Source organism: Protomyctophum bolini, assembly GCF_963924005.1.
Source record: "Protomyctophum bolini genome assembly, chromosome: 6".
Lineage (NCBI taxonomy): Eukaryota > Metazoa > Chordata > Actinopteri > Myctophiformes > Myctophidae > Protomyctophum > Protomyctophum bolini.
Window position 1 is genome coordinate 47,112,033 of NC_137867.1, and position 24,870 is coordinate 47,136,902.

The 24,870-nt window shown below is 43.2% G+C and overlaps 1 protein-coding gene across 3 annotated transcripts; it reads right to left on the reverse strand.

The window, feature by feature from the left end:
* Positions 1–1,243: 1,243 nt before the first annotated feature.
* LOC308317101 (glycerol-3-phosphate acyltransferase 3-like) lies at positions 1,244–22,613 on the reverse strand. Of its 3 annotated transcripts, XM_080765898.1 has the most exons (14): positions 22,407–22,577; positions 21,832–22,050; positions 17,380–17,434; positions 14,384–14,678; positions 13,225–13,299; positions 9,910–9,999; positions 9,565–9,658; positions 9,089–9,204; positions 8,602–8,657; positions 7,828–7,913; positions 7,152–7,280; positions 4,439–4,518; positions 2,348–2,494; positions 2,186–2,309 (listed from the first exon to the last, which is right to left on the reverse strand). In XM_080765898.1, exons 2-13 carry the CDS (start codon positions 21,994–21,996, stop codon positions 2,389–2,391), a joined length of 1,347 nt encoding a protein of 448 aa, XP_080622024.1. In that variant the 5' UTR covers positions 21,997–22,050; positions 22,407–22,577; the 3' UTR covers positions 2,186–2,309; positions 2,348–2,388. The 3 variants fall into 3 exon arrangements, with proteins under 3 accessions (XP_080622023.1, XP_080622024.1, XP_080622025.1); XM_080765897.1 differs by having other exon boundaries at positions 1,244–2,494; XM_080765899.1 differs by lacking the exons at positions 2,186–2,309; positions 2,348–2,494; positions 4,439–4,518 and adding an exon at positions 6,484–6,534 and having other exon boundaries at positions 22,407–22,613.
* Positions 22,614–24,870: the final 2,257 nt, after the last annotated feature.

The window sequence follows — 24,870 nt, forward strand, 5'->3', positions numbered from 1 at the left end:
CAATTAGAGAATGTGGAAGAACTGTTGGCCTGTTATCTCTCCTAAATGGTACCAACATCAATACAGCATGGAACTGTTGGACAAAATCTTATCCAACGACAAAAGTAAATATATTCTTTAGATTTGGTTCCGAGAGGCTAAATGTCATCAAACGGTGGTTCCGTGGCTCAAATGACGAAAGAATAATGGACCTTGATATGAAAAGGGTTGAAAACCAACTGCTGTATTTAAGCATTAATACTGTATATTGTGCAGTATAAATAAGACCATGTGATGCATAATTATTATCCGAGTTTGAAGATATATTAACCCATTCTGAACGGGAACCCATTTTGGTGTCAGCATCATGTTATGCTTTAGCTATTGAAAAATAGCAGATCTACAAGCTCGTAGCGCGCCACCGAGTGGCGCGCTACGAGCTTGTAGGTCTGCTATTTTAGAAAAATCGAAGAACGACTGACATTTTTTAGAATCTGATCTCAGGTCAGAATGGGTTAATCAGACCAGTGTGTGTCCCGTGGAAACCTCGTATGAATCTGATCTCAGGTCAGAATGGGTTAATCAGACCAGTGTGTTGTCCAGTGGAAACCTCGTATGAATCTGATCTCAGGTCAGAATGGGTTAAAACGACTATATACAGTGAGGTCAAGATTGTAGCGGTCACGACATTTTCACTACAATTACAGATTCATACGTATAAAAAGCAGTTCAATATATAAATTTGGATCACAATTATTGCATATTTATAAACTTTAATTGGTGTCATATCACCGATATACGATAATTATAAAATAGCAAATATCTGTGTTATTAAGCACATACATTAAGCACGTACGTATGATATAGTCAGTCAAACATCATCATTGTCAGTCAAACACATTTCATACATTGTACGGCTGTACATTGACACTGTTCATAACACATATATTTGTTTAATGGATTTGGTGGATGTGAGTGTATCGTTATTATTATTATTTATTAATTATAATTATTATTACTTTCTATTACTATTATTAATAATAATACTGCTACAATACTACTATGGTCTTGTTAGAATGTTATCAAACACTGCCTCCCAGTGTTCAAAATAGGTCCCTACGCCAACAGAAGAACACTGGAATGACAAATAACATTTCAGAAAAAGGGGGAAAAAAGAAAGGCACAAACTGAACGTGACCTATGAGACGTAGGGCTCTGCCTACAAACTGAACGTGACCTATGAGACGTAGGGCTCTGCCTACAAACTGAACGTGACTATGAGACGTAGGGCTCTGCCTACAAACTGAAGGTAACCTATGGAACGTAGGGCTCTGCCTACAAACTGAACGTGACTATGAGACGTAGGGCTCTGCCTACAAACTGAACGTAACCTATGAGACGTAGGGCTCTGCCTACAAACTGAAGGTAACCTATGGAACGTAGGGCTCTGCCTACAAACTGAACGTGACATATGAGACGTAGGGCTCTGCCTGAGGGCTGAACGTAACCTATGAGACGTAGGGCTCTGCCTACAAACTGAAGGTAACCTATGGAACGTAGGGCTCTGCCTACAAACTGAACGTGACATATGAGACGTAGGGCTCTGCCTGAGGGCTGAACGTAACCTATGAGACGTAGGGCTCTGCCTACAAACTGAACGTGACATATGGAACGTAGGGCTCTGCCTACAAACTGAACGTGACATATGGAACGTAGAGCTCTGCCTACAAACTGAACGTAACCTATGGAACGTAGGGCTCTGCCTGTGGGCTCTAGACATTGATCACACCATGACTGCTGTTGTTTTTAGTCATAGTCTAGACTAGAACACCTTGAATACCAGTTCAAACAAATAAATAAATAGAAAATGTATGACATCAGAGAGAAAAGACCTGCACAACAATCAGTCAGACTTTTCATAAAGTTGTTGGACCAGCACGCATTTTTTTACCTTTTGATTTTTGTAACCGAATAAATTGTCCTTCACCAACGAGAGAACGTTGGTGGGCACAGCATTCACCTTTTGCTCTAGAAAATGTACATGTTTCCAGTAGCATGACGAAGGAGTACAAGAACACTCGCCCCCCCCCCCCCCCCCCCTGGCCCCAAAACACGCTCGTCCCCTGGACCCCAGAACACTCCGATCGCCCCAGGTCTGATCCGACAACCTCGGATCCACCAGGTATTCCTAAAGTATGCCTACACTCGCTCGATAAGAACCCGGCTTGATAAGGTTTGTGGTGGGCTGGATAAGGACTGGTGTCATAGGGTACCGTTGTGCCTGGATAAAGGACTGGTGTCATAGGGTACCGTTGTGCCTGGATAAAGGACTGGTGTCATAGGGTACCGTTGTGCCTGGATAAAGGACTGGTGTCATAGGGTACCGTTGTGCCTGGGTAAGGACTGCTGTCATAGGGTGCCGTTGTGCCTGGGAGCTCCCACCATGTTGCTGTAGAGTTTCTGCTGCTCCTGTTTCATCGACTCCTTCACCTTCTCTCTCTTCAGCCCTCCGTCCCTGCAAAGGAAAGAAAAGGTACTATGTTTACCCAGGGTAACTGGACTAAGGAAAGGAAAGGTACTATGTTTACCCAGGGTAACTGGACTAAGGAAAGGAAAGGTACTATGTTTACCCAGGGTAACTGGACTAAGGAAAGGAAAGGTACTATGTTTACCCAGGGTAACTGGACTAAGGAAAGGAAAGGTACTATGTTTACCCAGGGTAACTGGACTAAGGAAAGGAAAGGTACTATGTTTACCCAGGGTAACTGGACTAAGGAAAGGAAAGGTACTATGTTTACCCAGGGTAACTGGACTAAGGAAAGGAAAGGTACTATGTTTACCCAGGGTAACTGGACTAAGGAAAGGAAAGGTACTATGTTTACCCAGGGTAACTGGACTAAGGAAAGGAAAGGTACCATGTTTACCCAGGGTAACTGGACTAAGGAAAGGAAAGGTACTATGTTTACCCAGGGTAACTGGACTAAGGAAAGGAAAGGTACTATGTTTACCCAGGGTAACTGGACTAAGCTCAAGAACTTGTTTACAGCCAGGCCCTGCTCATAGAACATTTCATGGTAGAGGTTCAATGCCCTTGCTCAAGGGCACTTCAGCGGTGGTAATTTTAACGTGCCGGTCCGGGGATACGAACTAGCGAGCTTCCGATATCAAGACCGCTCCGCAAACCGTTCGGCCACCGCTGCACAGAACCAACCACATGGAATGAAGCTAAAATAAGACTGGAAAGGTGATGTTTTAAGCCCAAACCACTTTTAGCGTTCGTTCCAGTGCTGTGATACGTGTGTCCTGTTGGACGACGTCGACCCACGTGATTCAACTGGATCAATTCTAATGGCCCAGAACCACACCAACGGGTCGCCATGCAACTCCTCGCAACGCGGCCCTTTGGTGTGGTTTGGGCTTTAGAGTAGACCGAGCAGCTGAAGAAATCATGACATTTCTGAGACCATTCACGTTTCTGGAAGATGCTTCTAAACTTGTATTCTACTGCTAGTTTGATCACTTCAAACACTCTTTTCATCCTTAGTCTTTTGTGTACAATTCCATTTTAGTTTTTGTCATATTTTAGTCATCTGAAATGTTGATTTAGTTGATTAAAATTTATTTTGGCACGCTGTGATGGCGTTGTAATGCCCGGTTTGATACTTTATACGTGTAGATCCGAGCGCTAAAGAATATCTTCACTTCACACCCGTGTGAAGTGAAGGCTGAGGGGTGTTCTTATCATCGTACAACATCATGACTAAGAATAGACACTATGCCTATTTGCTCAGACACAGTATGACATACAATGTCATTGTCAATGGGAGGTTTGTGTAGGACGGAAATCTACACTAATAGCTGATTATATAGGAGAGGCAGGGGTGGCCAAAAGGTAGATCGCGATCCAACAGTAGATCACAAAGGCTTTCAAGGTAGACCACATGACATGCCCCTATAATATATATAATAAATATATCATTATAGAAAACTATTTTAGCTTGAATTAAATTAAAAGTTAGATTGATTGACATTAAAAAAAAAGGTACTGTCAGCTCAAACACAATGCAGTAATGCACTCATTCGTTTCAATCAGTAGCATTTACAAAGTTGTATCTAGGCTAGTATACAAGTATACATTTGTCTCATATTATGTAATGCCAGTGCTGCTATTCTCAGCAATGGGATAATATTTCCGGGGTGGATAGATCTTGTTGTCATTTAGATTAGAAAGTAGCTCTCAAGTCAAAAGAGTGTGGGAAGCGCTGCAGCAACACTCAAAAAATACATATGTTTCCGGTTCCTGCATCATTTTGTGCGAGTGTCGAGGCATACACTCGCACATAAACATAGTATTTAATAGTGTTTAGGTACGTTGTCTGGTTATTGGAGTATTGTTATTAAAATATACCAGTGAAAGATTATATCAAATATTATATTGTACTATTTAATGGTTCATTACCAAGCCAGGTCCAGCAGTCCACCCCGTCGAGCGATGACAGACTTCACTCTGTTGGCAAAATGGGCTGCATCCTCTCCATCCTATGAACACAATGAGACAGAATTACTGCATCCTCTCCATCCTATGAACACAATGAGACAGGATTACTGCATCCTCTCCATCCTATGGACACAATGAGACAGAATTACTGCATCCTCTCCATCCTATGGACACAATGAGACAGAATTACTGCATCCTCTCCATCCTATGAACACAATGAGACAGAATTACTGCATCCTCTCCATCCTATGAACACAATGAGACAGGATTACTGCATCCTCTCCATCCTATGGACACAATGAGACAGAATTACTGCATCCTCTCCATCCTATGGACACAATGAGACAGAATTACTGCATCCTCTCCATCCTAAGGACACAATGAGACAGAATTACTGCATCCTCTCCATCCTATAGGACACAATGAGACAGAATTACTGCATCCTCTCCATCCTATGGACACAATGAGACAGAATTACTGCATCCTCTCCATCCTATGAACACAATGAGACAGAATTACTGCATCCTCTCCATCCTATGGACACAATGAGACAGAATTACTGCATCCTCTCCATCCTATGAACACAATGAGACAGAATTACTGCATCCTCTCCATCCTATGGACACAATGAGACAGAATGACTGCATCCTCCCCATCCTATGGACACAATGAGACAGAATTACTGCATCCTCTCCATCCTATGAACACAATGAGACAGAATTACTGCATCCTCTCCATCCTATGAACACAATGAGACAGAATTACTGCATCCTCTCCATCCTATGGACACAATGAGACAGAATTACTGCATCCTCTCCATCCTATGAACACAATGAGACAGAATTACTGCATCCTCTCCATCCTATGGACACAACAATAAGAAATAATTACTCAAAGGTAGCATGTTTCAACTTGAACTTGATTCAGCTGGAGGGGCACTTCCTGACAAGGGCCCTTCCTGAAACCAGTCCCTTGACTTGAAGTGCTCTCGGGAGGTTCCCTCGTCAGGAAGTGCCCCTTCAGCTGAATCAAGTTCCCTTGATTAGGGTGCTGGGTATAAAAAACTGTTTGGAAATACACTCGCCCTGCAGAAACAGGAAACAGACACCATTCGTTGGCATGGTTACCATCATGCAATTGCGTTACCTGTTATTTAGTTTGTAGTTATATTGCGTTGCATCGTGTATGTTTGTGTGACATGTGGATTTCATTAATATGGAAAAAGGAAATACAGCGTGACTGTCAAAAATGACATGTCATATACATCCATGGTGTTCATAAATCATTGTTAAAAGTTTTTTTGTTTGTGTGATTTCATTTATAGTTTTTCACGGTGGGGTAAATAAAGAGCCCTTGTGAACATCAGTTGGAGCGTTGTCTATTCTGCATCAGATGAAGATTGTTTAGGAGCAGTTTATTTATCATTTATTTGTGGTGGTACTTACATTTGTAGGTCACGGTTTCCATGCGGACAGAGAGCAGGGCTGCACAAGGCAATGGAGTCTAGATCGGCACAGACTCGCTCTTGAGGGCTTCATATGCCACTTCCACTCAAGGCTGCTTGGTTTCGGACGACACTTAATATGGCGCAGCCTCGCGTGAACGCGCATATCGAGGGCAAGTGTGTAGGGCGAGTGTCGAGGAGCTGGTTTCAGAAAGGGGGGAGGGAACCTCCCAAGAGCACTTCAAGTCAAGGGACTGGTTTCAGAAAGGGCCATTGACTCAGTACCGGTCTCCTCATTGGAGGGAGGTACCACACTGACTACTAACCTGTCTCCTCATTGGTGGGAGGTACCACACTGACCACTAACCTGTCTCCTCATTGGAGGGAGGTACCACACTGACTACTAACCTGTCTCCTCATTGGTGGGAGGTACCACACTGACCACTAACCTGTCACCTCATTGGTGGGAGGTACCACACTGACTACTAACCTGTCTCCTCATTGGAGGGAGGTACCACACTGACTACTAACCTGTCTCCTCATTGGTGGGAGGTACCACACTGACCACTAACCTGTCTCCTCATTGGTGGGAGGTACCACACTGACTACTAACCTGTCTCCTCATTGGTGGGAGGTACCACACTGACTACTAACCTGTCTCCTCATTGGTGGGAGGTACCACACTGACTACTAACCTGTCTCCTCATTGGTGGGAGGTACCACACTGACTACTAACCTGTCTCCTCATTGGTGGGAGGTACCACACTGACTACTAACCTGTCTCCTCATTGGTGGGAGGTACCACACTGACTACTAACCTGTCTCCTCATTGGTGGGACTACTAACCTGTCTCCTCATTGGTGGGAGGTACCACACTGACTACTAACCTGTCTCCTCATTGGTGGGAGGTACCACACTGACTACTAACCTGTCTCCTCATTGGTGGGAGGTACCACACTGACTACTAACCTGTCTCCTCATTGGTGGGAGGTACCACACTGACTACTAACCTGTCTCCTCATTGGTGGGAGGTACCACACTGACTACTAACCTGTCTCCTCATTGGTGGGAGGTACCACACTGACTACTAACCTGTCTCCTCATTGGTGGGAGGTACCACACTGACTACTAACCTGTCTCCTCATTGGTGGGACTACTAACCTGTCTCCTCATTGGTGGGAGGTACCACACTGACTACTAACCTGTCTCCTCATTGGTGGGACTACTAACCTGTCTCCTCATTGGTGGGAGGTACCACACGTTGACCACGATAGCCCAGCTGGTCATCATCCGGAGCAGATAGCTGACCATGTTGTATTTGGCACTGTTCCAGAAGGCATCTCCAAAACGGGCATCATACTGGGGGGGGGGGGGGGGGGGGGGAGAGAGAGAGAAAGCACATTTGTGTTAGTCAAAGAAAAGCTAACACACCTCTGAAAAGGTTTTATTTTCCTTGTCACATATTTTTGGACAGTTACAATAAAACTACCAATATGTTTGGTTGGAGACCGTCTGCCTACTCTGGTATCTACATATTGTGGTCAGGGAGGACCACCTACTGGTTGACAAGAGGTATTGCATGACATTCCAAAGTGAAATATCTTGCCCCCCTCATAAAAATATGACCTCATGCTTCCTTCAATGCATGAGGATTCCAAGCTGCTTCTTTTCACCCAACAGCGTGTGGAAGGAACACGTTATTCCAACCAGTTCCTTTCCCCTCCATCAGGCACCCCGGCTGGCCAGGGGGAGGCAGTTTAGTGACCAGGATTACTGCATGTTTTTTTTTATCTTTGCAGCTTTAAAACATAGTAACACCTATATCCAATGTATTCATATTGAAACCAGAACAACATTATCACAATAATGACACAAATGTATCATAAAGTAATTAAGACGATCATACCTTGATAGCAACTGGATATATTGTTCCTTCGATTTCAAAACACCCCTTCTTAAACATCATGACGGATGTGTTGTTGATGCACGTCCCTGTGTGTGTGTGTGTGTGTGTGTGTGTGTGTGTGTGTGTGTGTGTGTGTGTGTGTGTGTGTGTGTGTGTGTGTGTGTGTGTGTGTGTGTGTGTGTGTGTGTGTGTGTGTGAGAGAGAGAGAGAGAGAGATTATACAATGTAGGCATCATCAAACACTTATTTTAAGCAACATCCATCAAAATAATCAGTGTTGATTTCGTCGACTAAAACTATGACGAAAAATGTTCATCGACTACCTGTTTCCAGTTTCCACTGACGAAAACTAAATGGAAACTAAATGAAAACTAAGCTATGATGACTAGGACTAAGACTAAATATACTGACAATTTTGTCGACAAATAAAAACTAGACTAAAATGTTAGGAAGGGACTATAGTGGACAAGAGATCCAGTATAAGTCATTTTACACTTGGTTGCATGCTGAAAATAGCCGATCTACAGGCTCACAAGGTCATCACTATTATGGGTCCATAAAACATTTATTCAGCTCTTTTAAATGCATTGATTGCATACACTATTCGGTGATATATTTTCTGCCTATTCTGGGACGAAACCGAATAAGCCGAAAATGCTTTTTTAGCCATTTTCTGCGGCCGAATATTCGGTGCATCACTATTACTTTTTAGCTTAGCTTGACTCTGGCCTATTAGGTGGAAGAGAAGTGAGAGGCGAGTTAATTTCAGATTACCTTCAGGGAAGATCAGGATGGGCAGTTTGTTCTTCGCCGCAACATGATTTGTCAGTCTGTGAATGAGACGGAAACATTTTAATGACACACAAGACACATGCAAATACAGACACAGGCACATAGACATACAGACACAGAGTCACAGACACAGGCACAAACAGACACATACAGACACACACAGACACATCATCTCCCTCTTGTCCCCGGCCTTGGCAGAGACAAAGCACTGATGTTTATACTGCCCTACAAAGCCACAGAGCAGCAGCTAAGGGGAAATAAAAGTGTGGATTAATACGAGCCGAGTGCTCTGAGGCAGGCTTTGATCAAAGCTGGCGTTGATTAGCCAATCGGGTCCGTAATAGAGCGGAGCGGTCATTATCAAGACCCCACTGAATTTGGCGAATGACCAATCAGAATCGAGCATTCAACCAAGCCGTGTAATAAACCTCAGTAAATGTGTGTTACTGTACTGCTACTGTAGTCTCACCGGTTGAGCACGGCCAGGCGGTCCTTCATCTCGGACCTCTCGAACCACACGTGGGGACAGGACTTGACCATGGACCTCTGGAGGACCCCCATCAGACCCCCGTGGACCTGGCCCACCTGGGGAGAACATTTAGGGTTCTGAACAACACTCATCATCATCATCGTCATTTTTCGTGGATTTCACAACGCCACGCCAGACTTCCCGGTCCTTCATTGCCACCCCCAGTTCCTGCTTACTGATGTACTGCATGTGTCCCTAGCGATGACATCAGGGAACGACAGTTTTCTACCTCTGGTCTGCTTTGAGGCAGGACTCCAGAGAAGAAGGGCAGATATAATATAACATACGTTTTTCAGAAAACGGTTATTTAAAACTGATTTTTTTAAAGAATCGGCCACAGGACTAAATGGGTTAACCAAGACATATCCCTCACACTACCCATCAAATCTCAGTGATGTGTTTTCCATCATACCCACCATTGCATAACATCGATCGCTAGACAAGATGACGACGTCAATAGGTGAGGTGTGGTTCGCTACACATATCCCTCCTTTCTTCGGACGGTTCTCCCTACAAATAAGAAGCAACATGTGCATGGTTTACGACAGTAAGAAGCAACATGTGCATGGTTTACAACAGTAAGAAGCAACATGTGCATGGTTTACAACAGTAAGAAGCAACATGTGCATGGTTTACAACAGTAAGAAGCAACATGTGCATGATGCGGTTTAGCAAATCTTTCTCACTCACTACAACTTGATTTTTTTAGGCAAATCTAGCAGCACACAGCAACACTGATGAAAACACTGCCCCCTACTGACTTGTTGTGGTAACGGACGGTGGCAGAGAGACCTCTGGCACAGATCCTCCAGCACGTCACATGGACCAGCTCACTCAACCAGCTCTTTGCACTACGAACAGAAAAACACAGAACATTATAATATGGACCCGCTCACTCAGCCAGCTCTTTGCACTAAGAACAGAAAAACACAGAACATTATAATATGGACCCGCTCACTCAACCAGCTCTTTGCACTACGAACAGAAAAACACAGAACATTATTATAATATGGACCAGCTCACTCAGCCAGCTCTTTGCACTACAGAGACACACAGAACATTATAATATGGACCAGCTCACTCAGCCAGCTCTTTGCACTAAGAACAGAACACACAGAACATTATAATATGGACCAGCTCACTCAGCCAGCTCTTTGCACTAAGAACAGAAAAACACAGAACATTATAATATGGACCCGCTCACTCAACCAGCTCTTTGCACTAAGAACAGAAAAACACAGAACATTATAATATGGACCAGCTCACTCAGCCAGCTCTTTGCACTACGAACAGAAAAACACAGAACATTATTATAATATGGACCAGCTCACTCAGCCAGCTCTTTGCACTACGAACAGAACACACAGAACATTATAATATGGACCAGCTCACTCAGCCAGCTCTTTGCACTACGAACAGAAAAACACAGAACATTATAACATGGACCAGCTCACTCAGCCAGCTCTTTGCACTACAGAGACACACAGAAAATAATTATAATATGGACCAGCTCACTCAGCCAGCTCTTTGCACTACAGAGACACACAGAAAATAATTATAATATGGACCAGCTCACTCAACCAGCTCTTTGCACTACAGAGACACACAGAAAATAATTATAATATGGACCAGCTCACTCAACCAGCTCTTTGCACTACAGAGACACACAGAACATAATTATAATATGGACCAGCTCACTCAACCAGCTCTTTGCACTACAGAGACACACAGAAAATAATTATAATATGGACCAGCTCACTCAACCAGCTCTTTGCACTACAGAGACACACAGAACATAATTATAATATGGACCAGCTCACTCAACCAGCTCTTTGCACTAAGAACAGAACACACAGAACATTATAATATGGACCAGCTCACTCAACCAGCTCTTTGCACTACGACACACAGAAAGAAAAAAACTATAACTGCACTCTGTCGAGTGCCTACTTGCGCTTTGCACACAAGCAGAGCGCGCAAGTACTGTCGACTAGGGTTGGGATTCGTTAGGATTTTAACGGTTCCGAATCCTTCCCGGATCCCTCTTAACGGTTCCGGTTCCTAACGGTTCCCTTAACGGATCCCAATATTATTTTTTCCCCTTTTTTTCTGACATAGATTATGCTTATATTATAACTAACCTAACCAAGTAGGCTACATAATAAACACAAATTCATTAATTCAATTATTGAAAATGCTCTTTACAATTATGAGGTGGCACTATTATTTTAATTTCACCACCACCAGCTAGCCACCACAACAATATCATTGTTGCAATTTGTACTGTATATTGCAATTTGTACTGTATAGTAAATATACAGTACATACACATTGCAATAATGATATTGTTGTGGTGACAAATGTTGTCTTTAATGTTCAGATTCATTTAATATGAAGGACCCCTGGGCCCTTACCCTAATGGAAAAAAATAGTGCTTTCTTGGATTATAAAAATTGAACTGTAGGCTACGTTCCTGTGCTTTTTTCTGCAAACTCTTTATAAAGTAATCAATCTATGGAGGTATATGCACCTAAACGCTGGGCTCAACAGTCACGCGATTAATTTAGAGACAAATCAAAAGCATTGATAGTGATATTTAACGTGATTCATATAATATCAGACAGAAGGACGTCGAGTCATTGGCGGTCTAAATTAACACCATTAACAACAGTTGTAGGCTACAACACGCCTAATGAAAAGCTCTGTAGAAGTTTAGTAGTTTTTATTTTCTATTACGTTACTAGCCTGGGGAAAGTGAACGAGCCTTGCATCATCCTCGTCCCCCGCCGGCTGTGGTGGAGCTGCGGGGAGTGCAGGCACGGCTTTCCGCATGGCTCTCAAACGCGATGTGCCTGCAGCCTACTGTAGATTATTCTCGTGAGTTGTGGACTCGTGTAGACATATTGATTTTGAGAACTCGTGGACGTGGTGCAACTGGTAGCCTACAAGTTGCAACAACCTTTGCAGCGAACTATAGCATATAGCATTTATTGCACGTTGCGTGCTCAGCCTCAGTCATTTCCCTCTCTGTTAACCACACTATGGAGATCTCTTCGACATACTGTCCCACTCCACTCGCTCCGCGGCGGTGAGCGGTCGCTGAATGCACAGAACAGTGGGCGTATCCTCCCCGACCCCACTCTCTCATGTAGGTGGGGTGACGTCACCACAGGCTCTGCTTGCATGCATGCACAGACACAGCGGAGCTAAATGACGACTGATGAGAACCGTTTGGGGAACCGTTAATACGAAAACGATGGAACCGGCTCCGGATCCACAATGTCGGAACCGGGTCTGAAATGGACCCGGTTCCGAATCCCAACCCTACTGTCGACCGCTACGAACTTTAAAATCTCAGCCTGTCTGTAAAACAGTGAGTGGTATTGATTTAGAGTGTGACGTAATGAAGATATGCATCAATAACGGGATATAACTGGCTTTTGATGGTTACATACATGTATACATAGAAGTAATAATAATAATATGGACCATTATCAGAAAATAATTATAATATCATCAAACTTAAATTCTACAACAGGTCGTTTCGAGGAAGCAATCTGATTGGTTAAAACGGTTTCTAGCCGTGGATCAAACCAGCACCGTTCACCACCTAATCAAAACAAAGAATTCAGCCGCTTTGTTTTCCCAGTGCGCTAGCAAACTCGGTGGCTTCAGTGATGCTTGTGGAACTCGACTACGTCTCGTTCCTGACCACATCACTGTCGTGGCAATAATCACGTTAAACAACACCCTCTCGTGTAATATTGCTTAACTTAAACACAGCAGCAGTTTAAAGCTGAGGTTTTCAACCAGTGGTCCCTGAGGGGGTTCCAGGTGGTCTCCAGCAAAATGATGGAGAGTTGGTAACCAAACCGACCCTTGTTAGATCTTAACAAAATGAAACCAAATAAGCATTTTATGCAATTTGCATTTTATGTTCTCAAGAGTTACATTATTGTTAATTTTAATACAAGAAGTCTACATCATCATCACCACCGGTTTAAAGGAAAACGTATCAAAAGCCCCCCCTCATTTGGAAGTATTAGACAGATCAGTTGTGACAATAATCTACCTACCTGCTATTGGGCAGGAATCCAACCAGCGCCGTTCCAAACACCAGCCAAACCAAGCCAATGATTGCCAGGGTGATCCTAGAACACATGCAAGGGGTTGATAAACATCTTTAGTTGTACATACTGTTGTACTATTCCTCTTGCAAAACACGCTGCTGGCCAGTAGCCATTAATGGTCATTGTCCAATCCAGCATGCCCCTGGGGTGAGGGGGGGGTGAGGGGGTGAAGAGTTTCATTGTCAGACTGACTACTAGTCTCTGGAGAGACAGACTGTTGGCTCACAGACAGACAGACAGACACAGACAGACAGAAAACACAGTTTGCAACAAAGGCCTGAAAGTGTGCCGGAGTCCACCCGCCTCCCCCTCACTTCCTTCCTCTGTTCTCGCAGTCACGTAAATAAATATTACTGTTAAATCAAATTAGGCGAAACCCCAGCTAGCTTGTTGGAAATTTAAAAAAATATATACATTTTCAAATACAACATACAAACTATTTTCATGAACGGATTCAACAGAACTGACGAACAGTTAAAATGGCCAGTCTACAAACTATGCCAATTTAACTATAGTAAAAGAAAAATAGTAAAAAAAGGCAAAGAAGCGGTGACGAAAATGGAGCCCATAGTCTTTAAACTGATGTTGAGGCTATATTATATAATATTTAAACTGATGTTGAGGCTATATCAACTAATTTTGCAGCAGAACCCCAACTGGAACCACCTCAATACAAGGATCCCTTTGTGGGGGTCCCTGGTCCCCACTATTTCAGAACCACTGCTATGTAGCATTTGGAAGACAGTTACGTATATGACAAAACAATTATCCCCGTTTTGCTCGACAAGACGCCAGACCAGATAGATAGATAGATAGATAGATAGATCTTTATTTGTCATTGCAACGTGTACAACGAAATTAAAAGTGCCAACCAATCAGTGCGTCATATCACAAAACAACACACAAGCTAAAACAAAACACACATGACTTCTTGTTATTGCACAACCCCAGCAGCACTAATGCACAAACATGTAATTTTAGCTGTTATCGCACAACAAACCCTTATTGCACTTAAGATACTAAAATGTGTCGCAGCAACAGATCATTTTTTAGCAGCATTGAGTGCAACTATACCGCTGTGGGATAGAAGCTGTTACTGACTGACCTGAAAGGGGCGAGGAGGCCGTAGCGCACGAACACCCCGAGGCCCCAGATGACGGTGAGGCGCAGGCTGACGTAGTAGAAGTTCTGGTTGGTGCGCGTCAGCAGGTTCCAGGAGGCCAGCTCCTCGGAGGAGAAGCGCTGGGTCACCTGGTCGTCCACGATGCTCTCCAGGCCCTTCTTGTAGAAGTAGAAGGCGTCGCTGACGGCGAACTGCCTCCCCTCGATGGTCCGGGTCCGAGAGCGCCGGATGGCCACCACCTCCTGCTCCATGGAGCCGCCCTCCCTGGCGATGATTCCTGGACAGCAAAAGGAACAGAGTTTAGTGGGTTCCACTTGCTCCATCAGTAAGGACATTTCTTATTGGTTAGTGGGCGGCACCCATTGAATAACACTGGCGTCCACGTTTAGAGTGGTGTCAGTCTAACATGAGACATGCCCCATGGTAAGATGTGTTCCTCAGCACACTATATTTTAAACAAGAGTCTGTATGTTTACTGTGATGAATATTAGTTGTTCTAAACATGCTAAATGTACCAACATGGAAGTGGCGATGTTTTGTACATGTTTTCAATTCATTATTTTGACATACTAAACTGTAAACTCTTTATAAAAACATGCTCTTGGTCACACTGTTAATTCTATTATGACGTGCTGAGGATTGGGTGTGTTACACAGACAGAAACTGACCAGATACGTCTGTGTATTTACCAGGTACATTATGTTGTTATTTCTTTGAAATCTGTATTGCATGTTATTGAGTGGTGTCAGCCTAACATGAGACATGCCCATGACGTGCTGAGGACACACACACACACACACACACACACACACACACACACACACAATAGTATAGTAGTATTAGCAGTAAGTAGTAGTCAATCATAATTTTCTGGACCACGGTCGAGATCATGGATTTCACAATGCCACGTCAGACTTCCCTGTCCTTTTTTTTCTTTTTACAATTTGATTTATACATTTTCAGGTTTAAAGACAAGACATAGCCGACTGTACAAACATTCACATCACATACACATATATATACACACAAACCCTCCCCACCCCCCCATTCAAAGGAAATAATTTAAAATAATACACACAAAAAACAAAAACGTACACAAATGAAAATACAGTAGATCCTAGCCTACTGAGGTGTCTGCTCTGGTCTGCTTTGAGGCAGGACTCCAGAGAAGAAGGGAAGATATGACCTCATGATTAGCTGGGGGACCACCTGGGACCCCCTCAAGGACCACTGGTGGTCCCCTCAAGGACCACTGGTTGAAAAAAACCACTGCTTTAGAGAGTTTAGGTTTGACTTTGGTCCAACGTACGCAAATATTCGACAAAGACAAATAACTCAACTAATTATTTGAAAATAGTAGGCCTATAACTACTGGACATTGTAGTTAAAAATAGTAGGACTAACTACTGGGCATTGTAGTTATAATAGTAGGCCTAACTACTGGTTAAAGGAGTATCTATGCTACTTGTATAACTAAGTAGCGTTGCTGCACCACTGCTCACAGCAGCAAGCAGAATATTTCACACAGCAGAAGCAGCACAAGTTGCTGCTTGCCTTAAGTTATGTAATCTGTTGTTGCATCACCCTGAGACAGTTGTGTGTGTGACTGTGTGTGTGTGTGTGTCCATCTGGCTGCGCACGCACGTGCGCACACACACACACACACACACACACACACACAGTCACATGAGTGGAGTCAGTTCTTTAACAGCTGATTCAAACTCCTTCGTACGACGGGACACAATGTTCTGCCGTGCAGGAAAAGCAAGAATGTGGTCTGGCCTCTTTCTGTAACCAAATATCCATATAGTCGTATTTATTTCCCTTAAAGGATCTAATGTCTTTAATATCGTTGCTGTCGGGGAGGAAACCTCTCATCTCCAGCTGTGTTGCGGTTGTGCGAAAGAAGCAACTATGCATTTTGAGCTTTTTGAACATTTTGAGCTACTTTTGCTGTTGTTTTTTTAACTTGAAAACATGTGGATCTGCTGCAGTACTTTCACCGTTTTAAAACTTGAATCCTGAAGTGAAAAGTGTAACCGTTTTGGACGTATGATGAGGTTTCCCACCCGACAGAGAGGAACATATCAGTCAGTACAGGGCTTCAGATTACAATGTAAAAGGTGGTGGAGGAGGAGGTGTTAAATTGAGCATTGAATTTAACACATACTGCATACTGTATATAGTCTTAAGTTATATTCAGCTAAACGTGTTGTTATAGGGGCGGCGGTGGCTCAGGGGTAGAGTGACTGGATGGTAACCGTAAGGTTGCCAGTTCGAACCCTGTGGGCTCCCCCAGAGTTGGGGTTGAAGTGTCCTTGAGCAAGACACTGAACCCCTAATTGCTCCTGATGTGCAGGCATGGTTTCCGCCGCCATCGGTGTGTGAATGTGTGAATGTAATGCACAATATATGTAAAGCGCCTTGGATAAAGGCGCTATATAACTGCACCATTTTATTAATCAAAGATAAGAAAAAACATCACACCCGTCATCATATGGCATCTCATACCGGCCAATCACAAGTTGCATCCTCACTTTTGTCTTCAATGTTTGTGTTACGCAATGTTTGCGTTTTTACACAAGCACTCAAAAAATTGTCCATTCATTGTCAATGACATCTGTTTGTGCACACACACACACACACACACACACACACAGTGTTGTTTTCGTCCACTAAAACTAAGACAAAAATGTTCGTCAACTACCTTTTTTCACTTGCTTGTAGCTTGTAGATCGGCTAATTTCAGCAAGTGTAAAATCAGTCATTACGACGGCATCAAGGCCCGCCAAAATACATTTCAGTCATGATCAGTCAAATCAACTGTAGATTTAGTCGACTAAAACTAGACTAAAACACTAAAACATTCCAGGTGACTAAAATGTGACAAAAAACTAAATGAAAGCTATTCAAGTATATGGACTAAAACTAAAATCAAAATGTGCCGCCAAAAACAACTTAAATCATGATTTGCTCACCGTTGGGGCGGGGGAGGGGGCGGGCCGTGCCTCTCTGGATCCGGAGCGTGGCCCACTGTCAAAGACAACAACTTATGTTCAGATAACCTCTGACCTTTACCATGTTGTAAGAGCACGGACAGGACAGTGTGCTGAAATCACTCTCACTTGCCAGGATTCTGTTTTTACAGTACATGGCATGCTACTAGGCCAGTATGTATTAACAGTTCGCAGAATTACAGTACATTTCCAGCACAAACTCAATACAAAGACTGTTAACTGTGAGTGGATGGACGACCCAATTAAGCATTACACTTGTTTACAAGAGGGTCCACCATGTTCAATTCATCAAAACATTTAGAGACGTACAAATAGACACTTCTATATATAGTTAAAGAACAGAACATCATAAAGGAGGTAAAAAAGGGAAGCGCATTTTAGGGCTTCAATGCCGTGGGCCATGAAATGTTGCACAAATCTTGTGGTTGTCTTTTTAGCATTGTTAATATTGCATCTGTGTTGTCCCAGCCTTGTACCTATTGTTTTACCCGTTTCTCCGACATATTGTAAACCACATTTTTCACATGTGATTAAATAAATGCAGTTGCTGGTTCCGGCTGTTATTTGTTGTTTAATCTCTAAGACGCGTTTTGTAATTCTATTTTTGACTAATTGTTTGGGTTTGAAGTATTCTGGTCCCTGGCGTGCTGGTGTGTTGATTTATTTTAGCTTGCTGTGTACTAGATAATCTTTAAGGTTTTTGGTTTTTTGTTTGTTTTGGGGGCCGGTGGGGGGGATTCAGATTTTATGGGGGTCTTGCGTATCCGTATAGTCAGACAACTATATTCCACAATCTCCAAATGCTATTATTATAGAGTCTGAAACTACACCTCCCGAAATCCCGAAGTAAGGAAGCTGCCATTTCCCGTTCACAAAAATATAATATCTTTAGAGCTTATTTTTTCCATTGCCAATTCTGCTAAGCAGCAAGCTATATATTATGTTTAGATGATTTTTTATTTACATTAGGATGAATGTGCGTGACTGTAAAGACGAAACGGAAGTGGGCGAGGAGTCTCAACTTCTGCTTTATATTAATTTTACTCATGATCAGAGATTAAAGTTAAAATCCCCAGAATCTCCAATGTGGTTGGGCGGAGGTCTTTCTGCTACAAAGCCCCATTCGATTGGAACAACCTCCCTCTATATCTCATCACATAGTAGCTTCAGGACCTTCCTTACATTCACATCTAGACTCAACTTGTCTTTGCTTCTAACCTGACTGTAACCATTTATGACCCTGAAATATTTGCACTGTGACCTTATCTCTACTGTGTATTATGTGGTGGTTGGTGGTGGTGTAGGTGGAACAGAGGGTGAGCAAGCCATTTGTGTATATATGCATGTATCTGTGTACTGCACGTTTTGTGTATTTGTGTACTGTACAGTATGCTTTTCTGTATTTTGTTTGTTTATGGGTCCCTCTTGTAAATGAGATGCTGCATCTCAAGGGGCATGTCCCTTCAATAAAAATCTGAAATCTGAAGTTCTGTTGCTCTGTTTCTGTTGTATGACGGAAGCATTTGGAAATTGCGAGAGGCAACAACAGTCTGGCAACGCAAGACAACTCGGCCATTGGTTCTCAAAGTGGGGTCCAGGGACCCTTACGGGTGTGTAAAGGGTAAAGGCTCATACATAGTCTGGATTTTCGGTGGTTAGGTGACCACCGAACTACAACATGGCGTCACGAGCCGCGGTGAAGAGCAAACCACCGCCACCGCTCCAGCCCTTCTCTGTTTTTACTCACCACCGCTCAACGTTATTTCAGTGACCACCGGAGCGGTGGTCACCTCACCACCAGAGCGGTGGTCACCTCACCACCGGAGCGGTGGTCACCTCACCACCGGAAATCCAGACTATGAATAGGCCTTCACTCTGAGGCCCCTTTTCCTTTTCCAACAAAAGAACATTTGGTTCTAGATCTAGAAATGGTTCCATTCGGGATTCTTGGAACCTTTGGCGCTTTCACTCTGACACTGGTTCAATAGGGACTTTAAACACTCTGACACTGGTTCAATAGGGACTTTAAGCAACGACTGTTCTCAGGACAGCTCCGCTACGCGGAAGTATACGGCGGCTGCTATGACGCAATCGCCGTAGCTGTCAAAATCGTTAAGCAAACAGCCGTCGGCGACATTGGTTCCCATGGTAACATGTCTATGCAGCAGCGTGTCAAACAGAAACACTTTTTTAAACACCCCGTCGCATGTCAGCTAACTTGCCGATATTGCTTAATTCTTTAGACATGCACTGGACATGATCAGCAGTGGAAAGAGGAAGGTGTGCTGGAGCAATCTGTGTTATTCTAAAACCGTTTTAATAAACATGCTTAACGAGTAAGACGCGCAAACGCGGGAAGCGAACGCAGATCGTAAATTGCAATAACAATTCACCATGACTCAGCCATAACCATATAAGGAGTCCCCAAAGCAGCTATACGTCCAAATATGGAGTGTGTTGCATCAATGACAAACAAATCACTCAGCTCCATATATGGGCACAAAGGGGGGACGGACACACGGACACACACACAGACATGATCTGCTAGGTCTCATAGTAAGTGCTCACTGTGTTCGCAATAATATGACATATGGTATTAGTGTTATTTCTTCATTCAGAGCATGCCAACACATCACACAGCATAAGAGAGCTGATGGGGCGATCGGTGTAAATGTATGACAGCTATCATTTCAATAAACATGGTTATGACATGGAGGAAAACGGGTGCCTGAGAGCGTACACATGGAACCAAATGGACCTGTATTTGTACGCGCTCATAGTAATGGGGGTTCATTGAAAATAAAACGTCTGAGAACCTGCACTGCTGAAGGCTATGCTCTAGAACTGGAGGTTTTCAACTGGTGGTCCGGGGACCACCAGCTGATAACTCGGTTAACTCTTGCGTTACATTACCGAGTTACATTACAGTTAAATTACTGTTAAACATCTGCATTACTTCAAGAAGTCTATACACTTAAGAGAATGTAGAAGAATTGTTATTTTGAGCAACGTTAGAAAAACGGAACTGTAGAAGAACAAAAACAAAATATTTAGTTGTGTGTCTGAGAGGCCAAACGTGCATCAAATGGTGGTCTGTGGCTCAAAAGCTGAATGAATAGTGGGCCTTAAAATGAAACGGGTTGAAACCACTGTATTTAGAAACATAGAAAAGTGAATAGTTGTTGAGAAACTAACCAGCCTGGTGGTGACCTATGATGACGCATCAACGTTCAGATTCACTGGGAGTTGGAGGGGAAGACATTCCACAGAAAAGGGGAGTTCGCTCTTATCTTTTTGGAGCTCGGGACCACTGACATATTTCTAATGACCGATAAGGAGTTGATATCATTTGTTGCGCGTAGTAGTAGTACACAAATTACTCGTTTTCAAGCTTATTTAAACGTATTTAAACACATTTAACAAAAGGTATTTTGAAACATTTCCCCCACAGACCAACTGCAGACGTAATTATAACATGGATTTTATACAATTATACGATGGAGTAGTCAAAGTCGTACGATTCGTCACACACGTCACCGCAGTGAAATTTGTTCTCCGCATTTGACCCATCTCTTGGAGCGGTGAGCCGCAGCCAAGGAGCGGTGAGCTGCAGCCGTGCCGCGCTCGGGAATCATTTGATTAGTTGATTTGACCCCCCCAATCCGACCCTTTGATGCTGAGTGCCAAGCAGGGAGGCACTCACTGGGTCCCATTTTTACAGTCTCTTTGGTATGACCTGGGGCGGGGATCGAACCCCCGACCTCCCAGTTTCAGGGCGGACACTCCAACCACAAGGCCACTGTCTGGTGCAAGTACGTGGTGTGGACTATTGGTTGAGAAACAGTGGGATGCATAATGCGTTACCACCCGCCCTCCCCAAAAGAATGAACTAATCTTAGCCTATACATCCCCACCCAACACAACAGTGGTCCCCAGATTGATTCTTAATCAGAGTGGTGGTCCCTGGTTCACAATCAGTTGATTGTGCTCTAACATACATTGATGGGTGCCTGCACATATGCACACATGGCATCAACGCATGGTGTTGTGTGCAGGCACACTACACTCTGTCTTTCTTTTATCATTCATTTTTTAAGAGCCTGCCCAGGGACTACAGATGAAATTTAGCTTTGGCTAACTCTGGCCCATTTACATTGATGTGAAAACTGACATGTTGATTAATGAGCTTTGTCCCTGTCAAATAAATAAATAAACAGTGGTACTCAAAACAGCAGGTAGACCAGGGAGACTGCATGGACTCTTTGGGGTGGTTGGAAATGGACATGCACATACAGGTCTGTAACTCTCAGACTTTTGGAGGTTCCTATCATGACATCAACAAAAGGTTTGCACCCTATAAAGCTAACAAACACAAAGTATGAAACGAGTATACAGTGTGACTGTCTGTTGTACCTTTAATATTTTGACCAGGAATTTGATGTACACGCCGGTGACGCCCAGGGAGCAGCCGAACATCGCGGGCAGCATGATGAGACAAAACACCCCCGACATCCACAGCTGGAGCAGCAGCACAGCCACCTCCCACCACCCGTCCATGTCGGCTCTAGTGTCAGACATCCACCGCTACTAGCACCAGGCTACTACTGTGGAGAACTGCGATCATAGCATTATCTACACAACAACAAGGACATTAAGGGGGGAAAGACAAGAAATAAGGCATGAGAGAACATCTTCATATTTTTTGTTTCAATCATTAACTATAAACGTACATGATGTGAGAGAGTGACTGCACACTGTAGTTCCTTCCTTCCGAGTAGGCAAACGTAAGTGCTAGCCCTATATTGGCTGTCATATTACACATAGATACATTTCATGTATAGGCTACACGAAATGTATATCAGAACCATTAAATGTCTATGGCTGGCTAGCTATCCTGTATCCGCTAAGTATAGCCTCTATAGTTCAGTTCAGGATCAATATGCCACAACAAAACAAACGCAACAGCTGTGGAAGGAAAACTACCTCACCTGTAAATCGACTTGTCAAGCATTGTCCTGAGCGAAGAGGTCCTGGTTTTGGGGTTGGATTAAATTTAGAAGTCAGTCAGTCGGGTAACGGGTTTGGCTTGGTTTTTAAAACTTCTTCTGACAAACTTTTACAGCCATATCACTATCAGTGAGTATCTCTCTCTCTCTCTCTCTCTACGACTACCACCAACCAAACCAACACGCCTCCTCCCACCAGAGACGTTTCCTTCCTTCCTATCAGAGGATTGCGCATAAAAAACGTGCACGCTGACTGCGTTTAAACATAGCGGTGTTTAAAGGGCAACCTGCCACTGCGTGCTGCCAGGGAACTCCGTGAACTAGTACATTATAGTTGAGAAGAACTGACTGGAAGCCAACTAGGTTTTTGAGGGGGAGATTTCATTTCTGCAGGAGATTCTGTTGGGCTGCATTCTCCGTTTACGTTTGCATGGTCACTCGTCATCCCCCGCATTCAGTGTAGACTAGCCTACAAGCTACTACAACTACGTTTTAGCAGATGCGTTTTGCAGTCGTTTGCAGCTCCATAATCCAATTTACCAACTGTCCATAGATTCATAAAACACAGCATGCAAGAATGCAACACATGCAACTTTTAAGTGATGCCAGTTCATGCAACTTCAACAACTGTCTACTCTGAATGTCCAGAAAATCAAGCCTTTTTTTCTGCCAAGAAAAATGAGCACCGGGATCTATGTGAACACTTTTTAGCTCAGCCTCAGCCTTCAGGCTAATGAATGCTACAAACATTTGCATAAAGATATCCCATTATGCGTTCTGCCACTAATCTACTAACAGCATGGGGCAAAAACACAGTTAACATTCATCTAAATCTAAATCCATTGAACTGATAGTTTAAATGATAGATTATGTAATTGTAAACGGTAAAGCCTACAATACACTGTCTGTCTTGTAATAACCTCGCGTCACCAGAATTTCCATCAAGTCCTTGCGACACTGCTGACTGTTTGTATTCAACGGTCTGTCGCCCTCATGTGGACAAACTTAATACATACAAGTGGAAGTAGTCAATAAATACATTAAATAAATGGCGCATAATGGAACTAGTTTCTACAATATATAAACAATTTAAACTATTTTTTTCCTTTTTCTGTCCGCCCGCCGTGGTGATTGGCTATGTGCTGCGTGCAACAATGCATAAGTAATATCAGGCCTACAACTTTTAGTCCTATTGGGGAAAAGAGCAGAAGAGCTCGTTACTGAAACGACTTCAAGATTTTTCATACAAGCATGAGTCGAGGAAGAATTAGTTTAAATTATCTCATGCTACCCTTTCGAAAATTAATGGTATTCTCCATATGCAGACCATCTGCCATTTTACCACATAAATTAATGGCAAGGTAGTGCTACCTAGGTGCAACTTCCAATGCCAGCCCATTCATCCAAACAGAAAAGTCTTAAACGACAAACTCACCAACATTGCAGCTGTGCGAAAAGCTTGAAATATTCTCTTTCTATCCTCAGTGTTTGTTCCATAAAAATCCACTGTAGACAATGCTATGAGCTACTTTGTGTCCTTGCAGGTGAGTGCTGGAGTTTGGAAGGTTAGATACTCAAGTCACCTTCCCTGTGTACCACCTGTTTTGAATTAGCACATAATGCAGGAGGCAGGACATTGCTTTACGGAAAACGAGTGCTTCCAAACGCTGATGGAATCAAGGCCATGTTCTGCAAATGAACTATAATATAACACGACCATTTTAAGTCTATGGTCTCCATCAAGTGGACAAATCTATACTGCAGGCCAACTAGTTGCTTGCTGCATAACATTTAAGTGTTGCATTTTCCAATCGTAACTGATGAATTAGCTTAAATGGGAAAGCACACGAGAATCTCTGCTATACTATAAACACAGAGTAAACCTACACTGTATAAACTTGGGTGTAAACTTGTTTTTATGAGGAAACTGTGGCCGTTGTCTTGGTCCCCTCGCAGGCTGTCCCATGAACTCTGCAGTCCCAACTGTCTTCATCCCGAGTGGGGTTTGGATTGCTGCGTTTCTTAGTAGCCAAGTCCCATCTTCAGAACGTTGTTTCAACATTTCAGTCACATAAAACACTAATCAAGTCAGGAATCTATTATACTGTTGTATAGAATACACCATTGAGACATGCCGAACTGGCGATCATGATCTGAAATAGCCAGTGTAGACAAAACCACCACACAATTTACACTTGACTCGTGTGTGTGTGTGTGTGCTGCAAAACCATCGTAGGCTGTTGGGGTGTGATGCGATTATAGTCGATTTGATTCCTTAAAGATATAATCCAGGGACAAAGTAACACAATGTACCATAAACCTTCGACCCAGCTTAGTAAATATCGTAACTGTTGTCCAGGAACAGTTTCACATGCATAAACCCTCAAATCATGTCTTCACGATAAACTCAAATTTATACAATTTGAGAATGGGCGCACACATTTTT

What these genes read in the sequence shown, in the direction of transcription:
- LOC308317101 (XM_080765897.1), bottom strand. Translation starts at nt 21,996, where the DNA reads ATGTCTGACACTAGAGCCGACATGGACGGGTGGTGGGAGGTGGCTGTG. An exon ending in GGCCTCCTCGCCCCTTTCAG is followed by an intron (nt 13,300 to 14,383) that starts GTCAGTCAGTAA and finishes CATGTGTTCTAG; the next exon opens with GATCACCCTGGCAATCATTG. An exon ending in GCGATCGATGTTATGCAATG is followed by an intron (nt 9,205 to 9,564) that starts GTGGGTATGATG and finishes TGTTCTCCCCAG; the next exon opens with GTGGGCCAGGTCCACGGGGG.